General features: G+C 45.2%; 1 protein-coding gene across 1 annotated transcript in view; it reads left to right on the forward strand.

Moving 5' to 3' along the window:
* The first annotated feature begins 2,640 nt into the window (after window positions 1-2,640).
* GABBR2 (gamma-aminobutyric acid type B receptor subunit 2) overlaps window positions 2,641-16,078 on the forward strand; it is a 495,489-nt gene continuing 482,051 nt past the window's right edge. The window contains exon 1 of the mRNA XM_069778774.1: window positions 2,641-3,278. Coding sequence (XP_069634875.1) covers window positions 2,964-3,278 — 315 coding nt within the window. The 5' untranslated portion in view covers window positions 2,641-2,963. The remainder of the gene's footprint in view (window positions 3,279-16,078) is intronic.

Below are 16,078 nucleotides of genomic sequence, written 5' to 3' on the forward strand. Positions count from 1 at the left end.
ATGCAGAGAATGATGTACAGAAAGGATCTTCTGCCGAGTGCCCCAAAAATGAGGAAGGTATCATCAGAGACTACCTCTGAGAAGTCTGCCTTAGCTTTCTGGGTGAATAAGGTAAATCTTGGTTTCCCGCGCCTGCTTTTGGAACTATTTTTGTACTCCGTTGTAAGCGTTAGTGCCGTGATGTAGCACTTGCTAGGCGTGTTTCTCTGACCTACCTTGCCAGCGTCATGACTTCCCGGGCACCGCCGGTGGCTGGGCTCTGCCTCCCCCTGAGAGGGCAAACCTCGAGCCGAATGGAACTCTGCAATAACTCTTTCTGAGCCATGTTTGGAAAGAAGCGAGGAGGTGCATTTGAGTCTTCAAATAACAAAGGGATGTTTGCTGCTGCATCAGTAACGAAGGATGTCAAGCAGTTGCTAGTAATAGTCAAGGTATTAATTCTGTTGTACCACACAACTTGGACTCAAGCTTTCTTTCAGAAAGACTGAGATCTCAAAAACTGGGAAATTGCTTAGGAGAAAAAAAAAAATCTTAGAAAGCTGATGATGTTCCACAGACAGTATGAGTGCGTGTGTTAATATACTGCCAATATTGTAAAATGATAACCAAAGCGATCCAAGTAGTGGTAGTCCTGCTAGCCAAGTACCGGAGAAAATCACAGAATGATACAGGATACAAGCAGCGAAGAATGATTTTCCCTGAAACAGATTTTGACAAACAAGCTTGGTATCTATTGCAAGTCAAGTGGAGAGTGCTGAAACATCATTTAGCATATAAAATTCTGATTAAAAAGAACATCACACAAAATCAATATGGCACCTATTCCTGTTGGCACCCTAGCAAGATCTGTTCTTGGTGTCATGATAATCAATTTTCTGGAGGACAGTAAGTTACTGATAAGTTTGCAGGTGACAAACTGCTGGACAGGTCCCTAGTACAAATAAAGCGCATAGTTCGATTTATCCTGATGCAAGATCAGATGCACAGGAGCAAACAAGTAAGTCACGCTTTTAGGCAGAATGGATCCAAAACAGGGTGTAGAGCATTCCGTAAAGCGGCAGCCCCACACCAGGACAAGGAGCGGGCCGGTTTGCCAACAGGGATTAGCTCTCCCGACGTGCCCGGCCCTCGGACATGGCTGGTGCCGAGGGAGGTGCTGAGGTTGCTGCTGGTGGCCCAGCGCTGGCCGGCTGCGGGGTCAGAAGAGCCAATTTGAAGCGGAGAACGGAGAGGGAAATGCCTCCAGGAATGATCCTTGAGGTGAGGGAAAAGTCAGTCCGATTATTTTACAGAAGCAAAACGCAGTGATTAATCTTAGCCCGTGTGCATGGGATCACTGATAACTACGTCCCCTTAAGCTGATAAAGGCATGATGAGGACCAGCGATAGGAAGCTGGAGTAAGACAAATTGTTCCTGAATATGAGATACACCTCTTAGCAAACTCATTAATAATTGAAATGATTTATCAAGAGATGTGGTGGACTCTTCATTACCGATGCCTTTAGGTCAATGCCGCTGGACGTCATTCCGAGGGAAGGGCTGTAAAAAGCGGGGAGCGTTACGAGATGACCCGTTGAGGCCTTCGGTCACGTCGCCTCACCGCTGCTGCTGCGGGGATTTGGCAAACCACGGTCACGGGTGGGCAGCGGAGAATGCGTTCCCCGGGGTGGGGGGGACACGGTGGGAGCAAGGCAGAAAGCCTTGGTGAACGGCGGGGGGGTATATGCCCCACGTCCGTTGAGATGAGGTAACCAATTGGGAGAACTGGAAGGGGAAGGGTCTCGCCTCACCCAGGCTACCGGCAGAGTTGTGGCAACCCTCGGGGAGTGGGGAGTGGGGGGGGGACACTCAGGAATCCCTGCTGCAGCCTTCGTGGTTTTGTAGCCGCGAGCGGAGCCGGGCTCCACAAACCCGCCGGTTCTGCAGGGAAACAAAAAACAGTTTAAAAAAAAAAAATTAAAAAAAATTAAATAAAATCCCGGTTTCAGCTCTTGCAAAACGCCCCCCCCCCCCCCCCCCCCCCCGTGCCGCAGCGCTGCCACGGCCCGGGGCCGCGCGTGGGAGCGGGCGGTGTGTGTGAGGAAAAAAGGCGGGAGGGGGGGGTCGCTCGCCAGCCTGCCCCCCCTCACACACACACACACCACCCCACTCCCGCTGGCTGTGGGTGGGCCGCGGCCACCTGCGCTCGCGTTGAAACCGCCACCCGTGGAAGGTGGTGCCCTGAGGGAAAGAAGCTCGGCCCGGCCCGGCTCGGCCCGGCCCCGGGCCGCCTCACACTTTGCTCTGCCCCCGGGCCGCGCATCCAGCTCGGCGGCTCTGCCCGACACCCCCCCCCCCGCTCCCCGGCTCCCAGGGAATGCGGCACCGCTCCCCTCCTCCGCCTCCCCGGCTCTAGGGGGGGGCTTTTTTTTTTTTTTTTTTTCTTTTCCTTTTGGAGGAGGAGGAGGAGGGAGGTGTTGAACGAGGGCTGCTCGGCACCCCCCCCCCCTCCGCGCCTGAGGGATGCTGTCCCTCCCCGAGCGGAGACGGGGTGGGTGGGGGGGGTAAGAGCAGCCGGGGAGGCAGAGGCAGGTCCCCCCGCTGCCTTGCTCTGCCGCCGGGGAGAGGAGGAGGAGGAGGGCGGCGGGGAGCAGCGTGTCTGTACGCGCGTGGTGGTGGTGGTTATTTATTTATTTATTGCTCCTGGTGGTTGCAGCTGGCAGACCTGGGAAGGAGTAGGCGCCATTGCCAGAAGGATTATTGCCAGGGGAGAGGAGAGGAGGGGACGGGGAAAGAGAGAGGAGACCCCGAGGCTCCCGGGGAAGCGGAGAGAGGCGGCTCTTCTCCTCCCGCCCTGGCTTCTGCCGCCGGGGGATGCGCCCGGACTGAGAGGGGCTCGGCTCCCTTCCGCCGCTCGGTCCGTCCCCGTCCCCCCCCCTTAGTCCTCCTCCTCCTCCTCCTCCTCCTCCCCCCATCCAGCAGCATGCATCCCTCTCCGCGGAGACCGGCCGCTGCCACCTCCAACCCTGCCATGCTACTGCTGCTCCTGTGCCTGGGCTGGGCGCCGCCGGGCTGGGGCTGGCCGCGGGGCAGCTCCCGGGGGGCGGCCGGGCTGCCCCCCAACGCCACCACGCCGATCTCCATCATGGGCTTGATGCCGCTCAGCCAGTCCGAGGAGGACCAGAAAAGCAAGATCGGCCGGGGGGTGCTGCCCGCCGTGCAGCTGGCCATGGATCAGATCCGCAACGAGTCCCTCCTCAACCCTTATTTCCTGGACCTGCGGCTCTACGACACGGAGGTAGGGACCGCCGCCGAGACCCGCTCCCGGGCCGCTGCGGGTAACCGGGGCGCAAGGGCAAGCGCGGACGCCCGGGCCGGGGCTTGCGGCTGACCGGCGGGGCCGTCCTCCTCCTTCCCAGCCCGCCCGCCAGCTGTGCGGGGACCGACGGCGGAGGGAGAGGGAGCGGAGCCGCTGGGCCGTATCCTGCGCTTCGCCCCGCATATAGCCGGAGCGGCTCGCCCCGCCGACCCGGGAGCTGAGGGGAGGGGAGGGAAAGCCCCTTGCCCCGGCGCGGCGGGGGTGGGCCCGGGGGGTCGGCTGGGGATCCGCTGCCCTTGGCACGCACGTAACGCCGGCGGGGGGGGGAAAGGCTGCCTGCCGCTGGCCCTCCCTCGCCCGGCAAAGCCGCGGCCGCATCCCTCTGCCAGCCGCTGCCCGTGCAGCAACAGATGCACGCCGGCCGCTTTAACCCCGTTTCCCCCCCGTCCCCCCTCCGCCCACACGCTGCCATCCCCATGTAGCCCCGCCGGGACGCGAAGGACAAGCGGCCGTAGCTTGAGGAGGGGAGGGTCCCCCCGTCTCGTCGTCGTCCGTCCCCCCCCCCCCCTCAACCTCTGTCGGGAGCGGCTGGGCGCCCACCCGGGGCGGGTGTGGGTACGCGGAGGTGGTCCCCGTGAAGAGTTAAATTTGCAGTTCCCTCTCCCCGCGGAGCAGGCGGCCGGCAGCGCGGTGGGGGGATGCCTGCGAGGTGCCCCGCTCCGGTGTGCGGAGGTCTGGGTTGGGAGAGGAGCAGTGCTGGGAAGCATCTTTCCTTTAGCTGGGAGAAAGAGAGGGAAGGGCTTTGTTAAGTTGGTTCCCACCACCCCCAGCTGGATTTGGTTTTGGTCACAACTTCAATGACCGTGCGTGTGTGTGTGTGTTTGCGGAGGGCACCTGCTGGTTCAATATCGAGGCTTTCCTGAAGATGGCAGCCGTTTCTCGTGTAATGCTGGCGTCGGGGGCTCATTTCCAAGACAACCCCCGGTGAAGCGAGCGACTACTGAAAAATCTTCCTGGCTGTCATTTAAGGAAGACCCCTGTCTTCTCCCCTTCGGTTCTCAGGATGCCGGGGTGGGGGGGGGGGGCAAGGCGAAGGCACCACTGACAGGCTGTGCTGCTTCGTGACGGTGTCTCTGTCCCCCAAATTATTACAAAAGCCTCTCACTTCTGGGGTGGCTGCTCTTTATTGACATTCGTTTGTCATGGGATTTTTTTTTTTTTTCAGACATCTCTGAGCAGAAATGCATGGAGGGCAATATTGCTGAAGGTGTAATTTGGGGGTGGGGGGAGCATGCTGCCGTCGTGTTGCGTTGTGTGAGCAAGACTGAGGAGATACTGAAAGGGAATACCGGCAAGATCAGCCTAGAGTAGCTGTTTCCTTAAAAAAATGAATCTCGGGGAACTCTGCAATCATAATGAAAAGAATTATGGGGGATTTTCCGAATGGCATTACCTGTTTCATAAAGTGAGGTACTTGTTGGAAAAAAATCACAGTTCTCCTAATCCTGTTTTCATTACATTATTCTATTTCAATCCTTCCCTTGGGTGGGATTGTTACAAAAATAACACATGCATAGGAAGTAGAGAACCTTCGGCAAGATCTCTTCCTTCTTCATACAGTAACATAACAATCAATAAGGTGCTGCACTTCATTGCAGTCAAAACATTTTGAAGGTCTTAATGCAGATTTTGGGTTCTGAACTAGGTAGTTAGCATTAAAATATTCAGGGAAAAAATGCCCTATTTGTTCTGGAATGAGCGTCAGTTTCTTAAAAATTGCATTTTTACTGTTTTGTACTCTAGGGACATAAAGAATCAGGGTCATGTTGCCAGCTTGCTGTGTAGCTTTGAATGCTTTTAAGCAATTAATAAATGGATGGTTATGGAATGCTAAGTCAGGCGAATGTATATATCTGGAGTATGCTTGGATCATTATTGCATGCTTAATAGTGACAAGTAAATAACTTAGTGTTCCTGAAGAGCGCTAGATTGCACCAAAACGGAATGGACTAATGGCTGGAATAGCCATTAAATACATAATGGCAGTGCAAACTTTTTCGCTCGGTTCAGACATTACCTTATTCCTTCAGTGCACTTTACTGTAAGCAGAAGGGTAGATGGCTCATCATGCCCACTTGGTCCGCAGCCTGTTTTCTGAGGTCGCCAATAAACAGATATGCCTGAAGGGCCTGAATCCTTATCATGGCATAATCACAGACCAGGGAGTAGTTCTCCCTCCCAGGGCTTCGCAAGTGGTGCTTGTGACATTGCTGGCTCTTGAAAAGAGAATGTGGAGCCTTGAACACATGGGATTTTTTAATAGCTTGAGAAATAATTGTAGTATATTTATAATGCTTAGGCAATGTATGGCAGTGATTCAGAAACTCATATATTCTCCCTCACGACTTTCCAAAATCTCCCATTGTTGCAGTCTGATGTTTGTGTTGCAATTTTGCATAAAAGCTCATGAAAAATAATAATGAAAATAAACATATTGGATTTTTTTTTAAATTATGCATTCAGGTAGTTTTCTGTCAGGATTGAACTGAATATTTTAGTTTGCTTGATATTTCTGATTCATATAATGAAGCATTATAATGCCTTTACTTTCTGATCAGCCGTCTGAAGAATTGCAGTGTGCCTTCTAAGTTAGGCTGTTGTTTGTCAGCACTTGACTTTGAGCATGGGAGCAGCAGCTCTAGTGTTTTTCAAAGCACTTAAACTGAATTAAGCACTTAAGTACAATCCTTAGTCTATGTCTCAACCAGTTCTGATTGTGTGAAGTACATCTTTGTTACAAAATATAACCAGAGGTTACAGCTAGTACATAAAAATGCAGAGGTTTCTGTCCCGAGTATTTTTGATGGTTAAATGTGTTTGGAGTGCAATCCTGATCCAGTTCGGTGAACTCTTGTTTTGCCACCCCATGGGCATGTCTTTATGTAGGCTCAGTCAATAAAACAAAGCTCAGGTGCAAGCATTTGCAGAACTCTGGTCTAAGTTAGTGACTTTAATTTGTGCTGTTCATTTCAATGAGAGCGGGAGCAAACTCTAGATGAGACTCTCAGGCAAAATTTCATAATTACATTATTTTAGAAACTAGAGCATTTATAAAGTGATCATCTGTAAAGAGTCTCATCCAAAATCCATTGAAATTAATGGCAGTAATTCACTGATTCCAACAGCCCTTGGACCAGGTCCTAGAAGTTAAGGGTGCTTGATAGCTTATGGCTTTGGATCAATAACCATGATATAATATTTCTTCTTTTTCTTCTCCCTGTGATTGTAACTTTAGCTGGTTGAAAATGCAAGGAAATGTTTTGCAAAATAATGAAATAAAAAGCTCTACATACACTAGATGTAGTTCACAACTTCAAGTAAATCAGGAAAGATGATTTCTGCTTAAGCACCCTGACACACATCTGTTACAGGGGAAAAAAAAAAAAAGCAGAATAACCCTAAAATAAAGGAATTAAACATTCTGGTAGACAATATTATCAATTTCAACAGTATTTAATTTGCATCAGGCAAAAACTGACCATGCAGAAGCTAGAGGAAGAGGCATAGTGGAAGAAGAAAAGGGCTTAAATGGAAGTTGGATATGTGCCCTTCTGCATCTGGACATCTTCCCTCAAATATGGAATATATTGTCTGATTTCTTGTAGGAGCAGTGCTGCAAGCCGTGCATAGACAGGCTGAATTTGTTTTGAATCTAACCATGTATAGTCAAGAAAGCTGTGTATGCAAGTTAGAATTCTGTCAGTTGTTTCTGAAGATCAAAGTGAGTCTTGACAAGCTGAAAAAAATATCTTTCAGAAGTAAGTGGGGTATATTATCACAAAGAGGGAAGAATAGTCATAGTATGGGGATGAGATTATTTCATTTTCTCTAACTACTACAAATAATTTGTGGTAATCCTGATATAATCTCATCTTTGTGTAATAATACACTCTAATACCTTTAAATAGCAGGTTGGCATAGTAGGGTGAGCTCTGGAAGATGCACAAGACTCCACAAAATCTGAAGGAAAATGTGAACTTATTGACATTGCATACATATTTGCCATCTCCTACTCTGTAATTAAGTAGAAAGCACCTTGCCTAATTTATCTGACAAGAAGTTACAGTCTAGGTGTATTATAAATAGACCTTCTCTTTATTTTCTTCTTTTACTAAAATATTATCTGTATTTTCAGTGAAACCCTCCTCCCTCAAAGTTCAAGAAAGTTGTACAGGCCGTGCACCAGTCTGGGACATTCCTACCAGTTATTCTAGGTTAAAAAAGACCCCGGGCCTCCAAATAAAGATGCCTTTTCCAGAAGGTCCTGCCATGCATGGTGTCGACAAAGTCGACTCTTACCTTGTTCCTGCAAGTGGAAGTAAGAGTCATATTTACTTTTAGTAAGGATGGGGCCCATATTCTGGAAACAGGAGAGCAGGTTTGTGTCTCTGGTGCAAAATAAGGCATCTATTGAGGAGCGTGGAGCTCGGTGTTCAGTAGCACCTGATGGTCCTCAGAGTGGGACAAACAGCTACCGGTTGCCATCTGACAAACTCTGCCCTAACAGAATTGAGCAAGAGCATCCCCCCAGAAAGAAGTGCATACAATGTGTTGGTTAGGCCCTTTGTCTTAGGAGGCATAGATTCACGTCACTCCGACAGCAGCTGGGTTTGCATGGGGAAGTATGGTGTACCAAAGCCTGGTCGGGACTCTGGGGGTGAGCCCTGACACGCTTGTGAGTGCTCTTGAGTACTAAAGTGTCTGGAGCCTTATTTTCATTTTTAAAGTAGTGCTCAGAATGGGACAGATAAGGTGTGGTCGTGGTCCTCTCAGAGTAGCAGCAGCTGAATGCACAGGAGATGTCAGAGTCTAAAAGAGGGTCCACTTTACAGCAGATTGAGCTGGCAGACATTTGTTCTTGTATCGTTAGATGAGCTTGTGTCTGGCATATGTTGAAGTAGTTGGGTAATTTCTTACCTTTAAATATTACCAAGTGCTTGTGCTGCCTGATATATGCAAAGAGTGTAGCATTAAAATGCAATACGCTGCGTGTATGGATGATGATCACTGTCTACTCTGCTGGCGATGTTCTGCTTGGAAGGGACATATTTCTTTAAATAGTCAGTGTCCCCTTTGACTTTCGCGTAATATGGCTCCATTTGCCATATAACCTCTTTTTGCTTTAGAGTTTTGTAAACTTGGAGGGAATAATCGAAAAGTTAAGTGTTTATGTTAATTCTATGCTGGCTTCTCTGCTGATGCTAAGATGTGGGTGGGGAGAGGAGAGAAATCATGTATTCACTGCACCCACTCCTCTGGGTGCGGATCCCAGACCTGCAGAATGTATATCCTCTAAATATCTCTGCAAAGAGATTAAAGCCAGTGTATCATTTTCTGGCATATGTCTTGCAATTCAATGTATAACTTATCCTATGCATACTGCAAAACACACTGTTATGGAATCTTTTGATTCAAATGCCAAACACGCTCCGTCAGCAGGGAAAAATTATTTTTTGAATAAATCCAGGAAGGAGTTTCCATTTACATTTGAAGAAAGAGGGGGGAGGCCCTATCTTCTGATATGGTTATCAACCAGAGTGAATTACTCAAGTTTGTGGAAAAGATGGGGTGTAATATCCTGATAACTGTGAAGAAAATATTTGCAATAGGAGAAAGGAGAGGAAGGATCTAGAAGAGAGAGATTTAATGGTGGCTTTCACACAAACAATTGTCAGTGTAATACTTAGATTGTTTTAATTAAATACACGTAACTATTTGGGATGACAACATAAACAGCATCGCATGTCAAGGCTACAAAGCACCGTCTCACATTAATGACCTGAGCATGATGAGGCATGCATGTCTCAAGCTTTGTTCTCTGCTTTCAATTTCATTGCTTTATGGACGTTTTCATGGCATGTGGTAGAAGAACAATGCATTTGAGCAAACTGCAGAAGCTGGGAGCCAAACAGCTCCTTCATGAAACTCAAGTGGAGGCCATTGCTCTCACAGAAAAGGTGATACTTTTCCTTAGGAAAGGTTGAACCATCGCATACAGAGGTCTGGCTTAGGGAATCAAGTGGTGGAAGTCAACGAGGAAAACTCTCCGTGATCCATTTTGGCTCAAATAGTTTTTGGAGCAGCTGGGGCTAGCAGAGAGGGACATTGAGACCAGTCAGCATGGGTGTGACTCAGTCCTGTGGAGGTGTGTGTTGATACGCAGCAGCCCCATATATCCCAGGAGCTCTATTTCAGGCTGTGGGATTCCAAACTGAGAGGGTACAGTGTACATACGTCACATGTTTTTGAGTTTATTTTTCTACTAGGAATCCTGGAACTAAATGAGTGACAGAGCCTGAAGCTTTTTAGGAGCCAGATGCACTGTTCTCTGATTTGTGGGTCTAGCTGAGCTAGAAATGAGATTTGCAGTACTTTTGTGGTCCCCTGGCTCCAGCATTAACGGAACAGTAGCCTAACTCCTGAAGGAAACTGGTTCAAGCACAGCATCACTCCGACTTAAGGAAGGCAGTGCCCCTAAGAATAGCTGGAATGTATTTTCAGTCATGCTGTGTCACCCCTTGCCATGCCACTGATGCTTATGGGATGTCTTCTTTGCAAGACAAAGATTCCTCTGTTTGCAGAGGATTTTGCCGTGGGTAAGATCTGCTGGATTTGGCGGCTGCTTGATAACTGCCTGCTGAGTGGAAACGGGACATACTGACTGGCAAACACTTTTTTTTTTTTTTCCTTGTGATGGAATAACCATGTAATCTCATTGCCAAGTCAGTGAGTGATGTCCAATTTGCGTGCCATTAGTTTTTCATTATCATCGGCCTTTAGGTCTGACAATTTTATCCATAGTATTTTCCAAATAAGTACTCTTAAATGTGAAAATGAAAGCTAACATTAAAGGCAAATATCCACCTTCTCTCTGAAAATAATAGTCACAAAGAACCAAGAATATAAAGGCTAACTCAGCAGGGCTGTCCAAATTGTTCCTGAAGCTCCTGAGAGATGGAGGCCCAGATAATGGACTAATTACTTTAAAGTGAACATCAGGAGTTTGAGGGATAGGATTAGAAAACTTAGGTTTCCTACTATGGCCATGGTACTTCTCTTAAATAATTAACAAGTTCTAAGATGAGAGGACCATTAGGATTATCCAGCTCTTACAATATAGGCCATATATTTCACTTGGGGATTTCTGCCTGCTCCACTGTGAACTAGAATATGTACTTTAGAAAGCCCTTCAATCTTGTCTTCTGGATCCCCCCAAATCCTCCTCCCTGGAAAACTTTTCTCTGTGATTTGCTTGAAATCCCTTTAAAAGTCCCTTGCTATTTCCAGCTTAAACTCTGCTGACCCTGTAACCGCTGATGCTGTGAGAGTACCAGCTCTCAGCTTTTGCATATGCTGCTCTCCCTGCAATGCCTTCCCAGCTCAGAACTGGGAAGTCACCAGCGAGGTGGGCTGTGCAGGGTGACCAAAGCTTTCTGACTTTTTTTATGGCTATCCAGGGGAATCCAGCCTTGTAGCAAGGGGTCTGATGGATTAGATCCTGCTGGAATTGGAAGTCTTCTTCCCTTTTAAAGATTGTCCCGGACCAGAAGTGAAAACCTTACTAGCTTGCTTCTTGGCAAGCTGGGTCTGCTGGATTCATGTGCTCCTTCACTGAGTAGCTGGTTCAGCAGAATATTTTTTGAATTCTTGTCTGAACCCCAGTTTCTTCTGTACATCCACCTTTTTTGTCAGACCATTTTGCCACAATCCCCATTAGAGGAGTTCATCCTGTCTGCCTGGTTAAGTTATTTCCAGAATCTCAGTTTTTTTGATAAAGAATCACTACCATATATCTTTAAAAGAATATATGTGTTCAATCTTTTGTTTCCTCAAAGTAGTTATGTATTTTAATTTACCGTTTACCTATGGTAGGCCTCAGCTTCTGCTGCAGCCTCACTGAACTACAGAATTATGTGAAGATTCATACACACAATAGGTGTCTAAGTAACCATTTTACATCCAAAACCTCCAGGGAGAAGTAGTAAGAGGCCCCTTTTGGGATGTTAATTAACTTCCTTTCCAGTGTTTACTGCTCCTGCTTTCACAGGGAATGTAGTGTTTTTCTAGCAAAGAACACGTATCTTTCTTTACAATTTTTACACTATATGAAGTGACAGTTTTTGACAGATTAACACTTCGTGTAGTACAAAATATATAACATTTTTCAAGCATTATGATTATCAGAAAAGCACTCTCTTGTATCTTAACAGCATCATATAGAGATATTTTAGTGTACACATAGAGTATACAAATCTTAAACTCTGCATTTCTGTGGGGTCTTTCATATAATTTTAAAGTTCTGTAAAAGCACCTTGGGTTTTGCTTTCCCCTCTCCCCTGTGAATTTGGAGGGGCCTAAGTATTAATAATTGACAGGAGATTGACTGAGATAGAGAGCCAACTTTCTCTTTTTGTCCCTTCTACTTTCTCCCTTTCTAAAAATTGTAAGCAGGACCAAGTTCCATGTTGTTGGTGAGAACCTAATCTGGAGGGATGTGCTAGTGGCAGGAAGACTTTATGCAATGTAGTAAAAGAAATTAAATAGCAATAGCTACCGCTACGTAGAGAAAGTGATACAAAAAGTTTTGCATTCCAGATCTTTAAACTTAGCCAAGCTTCCCTCTGCTCCTCATTTCTTGCTGTGAAGAATGCTAATGGTATAAGCTCCAGATTGCAAAAAAAGAAGAGTTTCAAGTTAGGTCCCTGAACTGAAGATTTGCTTTCCAAAAGCACCGAGTGATTTGCATTTTCTGTCAGCATCAGTGGGAATTGCTGAATGCTCAGCACTTTAGAAAGCCAGCCCACCTATGAAAATGCAACGTGCTTCTATGAGGAGGAGACCTAGAATTGCCACTTTTAATTAAGAACAAAGGCATTCATAGTTACTTGCTTTAAAGTTTCAAATTGCCTGGTGGAATAAAATGCTGATTTTGTTCAGCCTTTGGGATACAGATCCTTTCAGGATTGGTGTCAGTATTATCAGAATTAAATATCCTTTAGGATTAGATTATTGCACCTCACAGATCTTGTAGTTGAGAAATATGCAAGGTACAGGTATTTTTAAAAACCAGTCATTTGAAAAATAGTCATTTTGTAATTAACACGTATCTGGAAATGGTATGTTTGACCTTGGCAAAAATAACAGCTTGTATGATGTAAACAAAAGGAGTGACACAGTGGGAGTATTATGTCCCTAGGGCCTTGTTACTCAAGGCAGGTCTATACGGCTGGCACAATTATGTCACTGGTGGGTATCAGGAGGTGTTTTCTTAATGTCAGCAGAAGCCCTTAGTGCAGTTACAGCAGCAAACAGCTCTTTCTAACTGATCTAATAAAGGTTATTTCATTTAAAGGGGATAGTTTACTGAAGGGTAGAAAGTGTGTTTTCCTTGACCAATGAGTTCAAAAGTTTGGTATTATTAGAAATCATTTTTTCATCCATTATAGAGCAAGTTACAGATTAAGCCGCCTCTGAACATTAAACTAGATAGACTGAGCTGCTGCTTCCCCCCACCCCCCCCCAGCTTTTTATGCATTCCTGTGGCTTTCTTCTGAATCTTTTACAGTTTGTCATCTTCATTCTCAAAGTGCTGCCACTAGAATTTGATCTATTACTTCAGGAATAATCTCACTGATGCTGTATATACTAGTAATTTTATCTCTTTTCTTCAAGCCTTCTGCTCAGAATGGAGGAAATGAATTTGATCTTTGTGCTGCAATGCCAGGGAAGAGAGAAAGGAAGCAGAGATGAGATTTTCAGGCTACCTATGAGGAGTGTGACACTAGGATTTGCAGCAAAAATAAATTTTCATTTGCCTTCTCCAGATGAATCTCACTAGCTACAAGCAAGTTTGGTCAGTCTTGATAGGGCAGTTGGAAGTAGATAGCCTGGTCATTTGGGTGATGCTGTGGGAGGTAAATAATTTTAGCTGAACAGCCAGCTACTTAAAAAGCTGGGACACGTTAGAACAGATGATAGTGTCTCAATATTGAAGCTGCTCTTGGCATAGGTGAAGGCTTGGTCTTGATGTAAGAACTGGAGTTGCCATCCAAAATAAATCATAATGGTTTCCAATGCATTACCAAGGTTTCTTAGGATGTGTGAGTACTCTGTACTCTAGTTACACTGAGTGATTAAGCAGCAAGAGCAGAGACACGTGGGACAAGAGGGGTGAATGATAACCTACTTTTAAAAAACTAACATTTGAGGCTGGTATTAGAACATCCTATAAATGTTAATGGGTGTTACTCAAGCGGGAGGAAATTTTGTGTGGGAGGTGTGGGGTGACATATAGCTTAAATATATAGCCAGCCTTTAACACAGTTAGTGCAGTCTATAATCAACTTTTTACATGAACTAATAACTCTTTAAGTGATTTATGGTTCAGAAATACTGATCAGGGGATTGAGAACTCAATTTAAAATGCCATAAAGGCAGAGGATAAAGTGGTAAGAAGGGCAACACAAAAGATTTCTCCTTTTGCCTTTGGAAACTACTGGCTATAGGCAATATATTTATGCCAGGTGTTTTGGTTTTTTTCTTTTTTAAAGTTCTCAGCCACTGTGCTCCTACGAGGGAGCACAATTTCCTCCTACAGTTTCCCTCTCTGAAAATTACTCAGTTTGTGCAGATCTCACAAAGGAGATGCCAGCAGTGAGTCATCTGGTCACCAGCTCTGTCCTAAGGCTTTCAGCTTGCTCTTGCAAAAGCTATAGTGATCCTTACCATGCTGAAGAACAATTATTTACCTTTGGTAAAGCCTCCCAAAATAGTAGGGAGGGCAGGGTTTGAAATGAAATGCCCTTCATTTTCTGACACTGAAATCAAGTTTCAAAATTAGTACTATTTCAAGTAGTTGTGGAAATTCAGCTTCACGTTTGAGAAATGTATAGAAGATGCAGTGAGTTGAATGATCAGATTAAGATTTCACAATTGTTATGCTTTGGTAGTAAATTCTGAGGGTGTTGAGTAAACTCAGTTGAAATACTTTATCTTCAGATGTGTGACAAGGGCATAACAATGTACTTTTGTAGGTATTAAGCCTCAGGAGATATTATTCTAAATGGGAAAATTATACCTGTATGATTAATCACATGCGTGGCAAACATGGCTAGTTTCTTCATCAGAATGAAAATGTATGGGCATGTTTTGACACAAGTATTACAGGATTAATTAGCAATAAAAATACTATGTAAGAAACAATCATCTGTTTAGATAGTTAAATGTTTCTGTCAGGAAGCAGACTTTAAGGAAGCAAGTAACATGAGGCTGCACTAGTACATGATCTTGTTTGTTCCTTTGCCAGACATGGGTTAAATGCAGTAATGCAGAAGAGACCCAGAGGCAGCACAAGGAGAAAAAAAGACTGGTCTAGGTTGAAGCCAGTCACGTATCTATAGAAGGAAGTGATGCTCCCTGAAATGTTTGTCCTTAAAATCTACGTCCATCCATACGGTGCTGAAAATTATTTCATAGCTTCTGATATACCATTTTTTTCTCATGAATTTAAAGCCATTGGTTGGGCAACAGAGGTTGAATGAGGTGTGGTGGCAGATTTGTTTTTTGAACACAGAAGAGGATGTTGGATATTCAAACCACATCTTTTTGTTACCTAAGTATGAGCTAACGCTATGACTTGTGGAGCCCCATGTTCCTGCTTGGTGAAAAGATTTAGGCATAGGAAGAAGAGCAGTTCAGGGCACCTTAGCTGCTGGTAAAGAAGGCTGGTCCAAGGACTATTCGCCAACAAAATCCTGTTTAAGCCTCTAAGAAAGGTATTAAATGGGATTTAAGCAACATCTTGGCCTACACTGGCCCTCTGCTCAGGGAAGACTTTCATCCTGAGTTTAAAAAATGTTTAAAAAATATGTTTTCAATAATCACATTATAGAATCGTAAGACTAAGCAACAGAAAGTACCTATTAATTCATTGTATTAAATTGTTGATATGCTGGACTGTGCTACCAGAGTGCGCTTTCTACTTAGTGTTGTGCCCAGCTAATATGCTAAATTTCTCAGTCTAGGGAATTCGCATAATAAATTTTGACCCTGCTGCACTTGACTCGAGCATAGCCTTGTACAGAAAGAAAGACAGTATCTCCTTCCCCGCACGAAGGGCTCCGTACAGCCTTCTGCTTTCTGAATAGAGGCAATGGTTCTGAAGAAAAGCAAGGGTTATGCAGCAGGTATTTCTATTTCACCTCGTGTTTGTGTCCAAGAATGCATGGAGAGGGATAATAATTGATTGGGCTCTTTTCTTGCCCACCCAGTTGCACAAGTGACTTGGCAGAAGAATCACTGTGGAGAGTTAGTAATAAATTGAGCATATCTCCTGCTTGGGGCTATTTGCTCTGCCCAAGGCAGACATTTGTTTCTTCTTTATTAAATATTATTTTGCTCTTTTTACTTTTATTTATCGATTTACTTCCATGCCCTCATGTCATGCAATATATAGTTTGTAATTATAAATTAGTATGTTTATAATTAGACTTTATTTGAGATTTTCTGTAGAGGCTTTCTGGTTGCATGTCAGTTTCAGAATAATTTATTGACCTGGAACACTGTGTTTTGAAAATTAAAATTGAAAAAAACACCCTTACTTTCTGCAGCAAACTAATACTTAGTTTTGAAATGTCAACTATTCACAAAATAAATTGCCAAGCTCTGAACATATAATTTCAAATTTGATTTATACCAAATTAAACTTCCGCCTGTGAGCC

This window comes from Haliaeetus albicilla, chromosome 3 (genome assembly GCF_947461875.1).
Source record: "Haliaeetus albicilla chromosome 3, bHalAlb1.1, whole genome shotgun sequence".
NCBI lineage: Eukaryota > Metazoa > Chordata > Aves > Accipitriformes > Accipitridae > Haliaeetus > Haliaeetus albicilla.